At 37.3% G+C, this 6977-nt stretch overlaps 1 protein-coding gene across 2 annotated transcripts in view; it reads left to right on the top strand.

The window, feature by feature from the left end:
- Positions 1–428: 428 nt before the first annotated feature.
- The window catches only part of LOC149817697 (uncharacterized), a 42594-nt gene continuing 36045 nt past the window's right edge, over positions 429–6977 (top strand). For both annotated transcript variants that reach the window (XM_089983949.1, XM_089983950.1), the window contains exons 1-2: positions 429–1681; positions 1810–2160. In XM_089983949.1, coding sequence (XP_089840075.1) covers positions 533–1681; positions 1810–2160 — 1500 coding nt within the window. In that variant the 5' untranslated portion in view covers positions 429–532. The remainder of the gene's footprint in view (positions 1682–1809; positions 2161–6977) is intronic.

The raw sequence follows: 6977 nt of genomic DNA, 5'->3' as shown, positions 1-6977 counted from the left end.
AAACATGTCAAATTAGTCCTACATTACTATCAGTTATTTAAATATGTATGTGAGATTTGATGAGGGTTGAAAAATCGAAATGTACTAAATTTTCAACCCTCGTAGAATCATATGTTTACAAAAAAAACTGGAATAAAAAAGTCGATTTCTACTATTTTGATCTGATCATGTTGAACACATTCATGGGCCCCTCTATGACTTAGAGGGGGCCATGAACTAAGGGTTTCCTTACCCACGAGGGTAACAATACTAACAAATGCTATATCTATTTTGACATAGTCCTTATCATAACCCAAATTCAGTCCAAAATTACACCTTACTTGATCCAACAAACCCGACCCTTTGACCCGAAAACGAGGAGGAGCACTGGTACAGCTAGGAAACTAAAACACTGTTTCAATTGGACTCTCTCTCGCCTTCCTTAACGAAGAAGGCAACACCCAGAGAGAGGTGTTCCTTTTTTCTCACCCTCTTTCTGCGATGCTTCCACCGGAAACGAAGAGGTAGCAGGCGAAGTTCAGAGAGAGAGAGGATGAGTGCCGCAGGGAACGCGGGGGGGCAGTCAAGGCACCCCTCATCCCCCTCTCCTTCCGACGGTCACTTCCTCCTCCAATTGCTCCGCAAGCACGACCACCCCACCTCCGCCGCCGACCCTCCTCCTTCCTCCTCCCCATCGTCCTCTCTGCTCGACTTCGCCGATCCCGCCGTCGCCGCCCTCGGGCCTAGCCACCCGCTGGTCCCCACCTTTCCCCACCACCAGCAGCAGGACCACTTTCAGCAGAAGCCCTTGCTCCCTCACCTCTTCCAGTCTAGGGCACGGCCGCCCGGGTTCCCGATTCCGGATTCTAGGGCTGTCTCCAATGGCGGGCCTCGGTTCCCCGGAGAGGCGTTAGGGCAAGGAGGGGAATTCGGCGATGCCGTGGCGTCGGAGTGGCAGAGATGGCCGCTGAGGTTTGGGACTGTGCCGTGTGAGCTTGACCATCAGGGACCCATGGGGTTCAGTGGGTCGCAGCAGAGAGGTGCTTCTGGTTCTGCTGCTAAACAAGGGGAGAGCTTCTCAAACGGTATGGTTTTCGGGGCGAATGCTCGGGGTGGAGGCGGAGGTTTTGTTGGGTTTGGTGTTGGTGGTGGAGCTAATCAAGGGTTGTCTCGGAAAGAAGTAGAGATTTTAGGTGGTAGTGGAAGAGGGGATTCGCAGTCTGGGAACTCGAATTCCGGGAAGGGAATGCCCGGACGGTGGGTTACGAAGAATGAGAGGAGCGAGGGGGGATGGTCTAAGGAGAGGAGGGAAGCGGATGGTTTGGTCGAGTTGAACTTCTTTCGAGCTGCGGAGTTGGGATCGGTTCTTAATGTGCAGAATCCAAATGCGGGTGCGCGTTATGTTGAACGCGGAAGTGACAAGTTCGGCTCTACTTCATGGAAGGATCATCTCGGTTCTCTCAAGGGATCCAATCAACACATGGTGGATGTAGAGCAGTCAGTTTCGAGCTTGCGAAGTGCTGCGGTTGGCAGCCGAAAGCATAATACTCTGGAAGCTAAGACAAGGGACGAAGAGAAGACAGTTGAACGATTGAATAACGGATTTGATGATTCTGATAAGGTAGATGATGCCATGAGGGTAGTGGGTGATGATGCTACCAAGAGTAGTGCGAGGAATCGTCGGGATGGTTATGGTGCTAAGGTAAAACAGACTCATTTTATCATGTGCCTTTGTTTCTTCCTGCAGCGTTGTTCGTTTTAGATGCCACAAATGACTTCTAAGGCATATGTTTTAGACCGTGTATCTGAGATTTTGCCTGATTTCTCCAGGGGAAATTACAAGGACCTATTATGCGGATTCGGAGTCGCAGACCAGACCTAATATATAGAAGCGACTTGGAAATCCACACACCTTGTTTCATTTCAATATTTGAATCTCTAATACCTGCTGAAGAAGAGAAGGCTAAGCAGACGCAGCTGTTAACAATACTGGAAAAACTGGTCACCAAGGAATGGCCTAAAGCACAGCTATACCTTTATGGTTCCTGTGCTAATACATTTGGTTTTTCCAAAAGTGACATTGATGTATGCCTGTCCATTGATGAGGATGAATCAAGCAAGCTGGATATCTTGCTGAGATTGGCAGATATATTGGAGTCGGATAATCTTGAAAATGTGCAGGTGAGTTGGACCTGCTGATTTCTGATTCTTTTTTCTTGTTTTATTTTTATTGCTTGCACTCCTTAATTGGCATGAAATTTGGATGTACATTCTTAAACTGACAATTCTCTTGTTGCTAATTTATTTTTATGTACCTGTTATTTTTTATTTAGAAATTAGAATTGCACATCGAGCATGATCCGTATCTTTATTTTAGAAACTACTTTTCTACTTGCATCCTTTGTTCTGTTTTTTACCATGGATGCTATTTTCTGAAATATCCTCAGATATAGATGTAACTAAATGAATGCTATATTAATTTCTTGTTCAAATGATGGTTGCACTTATGCCTGATTGATTTGCAGCACAATTCAGCATTTCACAGTAGTTCATTTTAGATTTAAGTAAAATCTCAAAGAAAATTCCAGTTTTCCTTGGTGTAGAAGGTTGATAAGAGCAGAATGTCTTTGTGATACTCATCAAATCAATAACGAATTGTGTCACTTCTTCTTTGTGCTAATTCTCCAAATTGGTTCTTAATTATGTTAATGCTTTTCACTTTGCTAGATTGTTTTTTGCTATTTCTTTTTGGGGATCATCCTTTTTCTTGCCATTACTTCCTAATCTATCCAAAATTTATGGGTATCTGAAATTACCAATTCTTCAGTTGAAACCAGATTACCTTGAAATGTGCATGATGACACGTGAAAGCATAATTGAATTTTGCTTGGATGTTTTTGCATGTTCAATTGTTCCTACTCTTTAGAAGAGGTGCTTAAGTTTTGGAAAGCACTACAAACAAAATAGGCACTGAGGATGCACACATTCAAATCCATATGAAACTAGGTCTTCAAGGACTGTAATTGTCTGTGATGAGTTGTTCAGCTAGGTGCCAGATTCTTGTTCTATTATGTTTTAATAAGTTGTAGCAGATGCTAATTGACTGGTTGGCATAACTTGGCATCAGCTCATCTGAGACTGGCCAAGTTATTGATAGTTTGATACAAATAGGTATCCTTACAAGTCTGAGCTGCAGTGTGGTTCTTCTTGAGAACATTCCTGACAAATCCTTGTCCTGTTGTTACTTCTAAGCTTTACCTTTTTCTTTTCTTCTGCTGGTGATTGGCGCTCATTGTGACAATTTTAGCTTCTAATAGGCCAAAGTCTGGACTAATTTTTTCAGGTACACTTTCTTGGATTTTTTATTCCGGTGCCTCCTTTCACATGACTCTTTTGGAATCCCTCTTATCCAAATGCACAAATTCTTTTTATAATTCTTGTGTTTTTACGGCTGATGAAACTAATTTAGAAATTTTAAAGTATTGAAACATTTCAAAAAAATTTCAAGTACCTAAAGTTAGAGTTGTTCCAAAACTCAATTTAAATATATTATCCATTTATCAAATTTCGGATTATGGGTATGAGGTCTCCTCATCAAAAAAATGTTGGGTGCATGATCGTCAGTAAGGGAAGCTTATTGGCGAAGGCAATAAGAGGGGAAACCTCTACTACATGTATTTTATTCATCTTCCCAAAGAATTATTTTGTAATTTTGTAAAGGAAAAAGATATTTCGTAGTGGCATCAAAGATTAGGTCATCCTAATGTATCTAAGTTAACTCTTTTTCTGTTTTTGAAAGACTCTTATATTAAAGAGTTCATATGTAACGAATATATTCTTGAAAAAATGAAGGCGATTCTTTTTCGTCCTAGAATTTTTATCTCTACTAAACCTTTTGAACTTGTGCATTTGGATGTATGGGGACCGACTCCAGTCATGTCAAAAGGAGGGCTCTCTTATTATGTTATATTCATTGATGATTATACTAGGTATATTTGGATCTATTTTCTTAGGCAAAAATCTGATGTATTCTCATGTTTCAAGGAATTTAACAAAATTGTGCAAAACTAATTTCAAACAAATATTGTCATTTTTTGATAATACTTGTCTAATGATTTCAAAAATTATTTAAAAGAAAATGGGATTTCACATCAAATGTCTTGTCTAAATACCCCTCAACAAAACGGCTTAGTTGAAATAAAGCATTATCTTATCATTGAAACTATGTAAACTTTTCTTATCTCAAAAAAATATTTCAAAAAAGTTTTTAGGCTGAAGGTGCCTTAAATGCGGTGTATCTATCTCCAATTGAAAAACTCTATCAAACTCCTCCAGAATCCAGATTTAAGAATCCTTTAAGAATATTAAAAATCTTTGGATGTAAATGGTTTATATTTTTTGATAAAAGAGACAAATTATCTCCCAAAGCTACTAAATGTGTGTTTCTTAGTTATGATAATAACAAAAAAGGGTATACATGTTATGATAAGAAAAATGACATTATATGTTTCGACAAATATTAACTTTCTCAAAAATGAAAATGGTTTTGACTTTGATAAGCCTAAGGATAATCTCGAGTATTTCTTTTTATTTGACTTATTACCAAAAAAGGCTTCTAATGAAATTATGCATGATAATGATCATGATGATATGCATATTGATGACTCTAGTGTTCTCATGGTGGATACCTAGAATCATGATATTCAAATTTATTCTAGAAGAACTCTTGAACATCCTCCATGTGCACTTGATAGGTATTCACATAACCAAAATATAAGAGAAATTAGTGTTGGGAAATCTAGTCGAACCTCTAGACATCTCGAAAGGTTTGTGTCATATGAGAATTTTTCAACTAGTATAAACCTTGTTTTATGTCCATTCACTCTTTTTATTAACCCTCAACCTATAATGAGGCTAAAGAAATAAACTATGAAGAGACCTTTGCTCCTGTAGCCTGTATGACTAGTGTTAGAACACTCATTACCTTAGCATCCATTAGAAGGTGACCTATTTACCAACTTGATGTTAAGAATGCTTTTTTGAATGGTGACCTAAATGAGGTAGTGTATATGGATCCTCCTCCCGGTCTTGAGATTGAGAGAGAAAAAGTCAATTGATTAAAGAAAGCTTTGTATGGGCTTAAGCCAGCCCCAAAAGCTTGATATGATATGTTTAGTGATGTTATGTTAAACTTGGGTCATAAGTCATGTTATACTGACACTGCTTTTTTTGTTATACTGATAATGTAATAGTGTTGTTAAAAGCGCGCCTTGAAGCACAAAAGGTGCACCTCGCCTTGAGGCGAGGCCCTCTGCTCCTCAAAGTGCCAGCCTGAGGCATGAACAAAGTATTATATTTTTCAGAAGAAGTTTTTCGGTTATATAATTAGTTTTTAGATATGTTTCAGTTATATAATTAGTTTAAGAAGAAGAAGAAGAAAAAAAAGAAGCTGTATTATATTTTTCAGAAGTTTTTCAGTTATATAATTAGTTTTCATATATTTTTCATTATATAATCAGTTTCTTAGTTACTTTTATATGTTAATCTCATATTTTTTAGTATTTATTTGAGATTTTCGAAGAAGTTATATTTTCAGTTATATAATTAGTTTTCACATATTTTTCAATTATATAATTAGTTTTTAGATATTTTTTTGTTATATAATCAGTTTCTTAGTTACTTTTATATGTTAATCTCATATTTTTTAGTATTTATTTGAGATTTTTGAAGTTATATTTTTCAGTTATATAATTAGTTTTCAGATATTTTTAAATTATATAATTAGTTTTCAGATATTTTTCATTATATAATCAGTTTCTTAGTTACTTTTATATGTTAATCTCACATTTTTTTAGTATTTATTTGAGATTTTCTATTTCTGATTGCTTGTTGCTTCACCAATAAGATATTTTATTTATTTATTTGTATTTTAGATAATTTTTTTATATTTTTTAAGTTTTCAAAAAAAATTGAGGCTTACACTTTACACCTCGAGGCTTACGCCTCGCCTCAGTTTTTGGTGGAGTGCCTCGCTACGCCTCAACGCTTTTCACGACATTGTAATGCAATATCTACAATAACAACAACAACTACGCCTTCGTCCCAAAACAATTGGGGTCGACGATATGAACCAAAAAAGAAAATCATTCTGGGTCTTCCACATGAATCCTTCTCCTCTAATCATTTCTATCCAATGTCATGTCCTCGGTGAGGTTCAAAGCATTCATATCCTTTCCTATCATCTCCATCCATGTCTTCCTAGGCCTACCTCGACCTCTTTTAACTAATATATTTTCCCATTTCTCCATCCTTCTAACTAGAGCATCATTAAGCCTTCACCGAATATGTCCAAACCACCGTAAATGATTCTCTCTCATCTTATTTTCAATGGGTGCAACGCCTACCTTCTTACGTATCTCCTCGTTTCGAATCTTATCTTTTATTGTATTTCCACACATCCATCTAAGCATACGCATCTCAGCTACATTCATTTTTTTAATATGATGTCTCTTGGCAGCCCAAAATTCCGTACCATATAGTAAAGCGGGTCTAATAGTCATCCTATAAAATTTTCCCTTCAACCGCAATGGCATTATACGATCGCACAACACTCCAGTTGCACTTTTCCATTTCATCCACCAAACCTTTATCCTATGATTTACATCTCCATCAATTTCTCCATACTTTTGAATGAAAGATCCCAAATATTTGAAACAATCATCTACCGATATTTCTTGCTCACCAAGCTTCACTACACTCCCATCACTACTTCATTGCTTACTAAACTGACATTCCATATATTCTGTCTTACTCTTACTCAACTTAAAACCTCTTGCTTCCAATGTTTGTCTCTACAATTCTAACTTAGCATTAACCCCAGCTCTAGACTCATCAATCAAAACAATATCATCAGCAACTAACATACACCACGACACATTTTCTTGAATTGATCTAGTAAGCTCATCCATCACTATAGCACATATGAAAGGGCTTAAAAC

Source organism: Nuphar pumila, chromosome 13, assembly GCF_984573655.1.
Source record: "Nuphar pumila chromosome 13, dmNupPumi1.hap1.1, whole genome shotgun sequence".
Lineage (NCBI taxonomy): Eukaryota > Viridiplantae > Streptophyta > Magnoliopsida > Nymphaeales > Nymphaeaceae > Nuphar > Nuphar pumila.
This window is presented reverse-complemented; position numbering and strand designations above follow the sequence as displayed.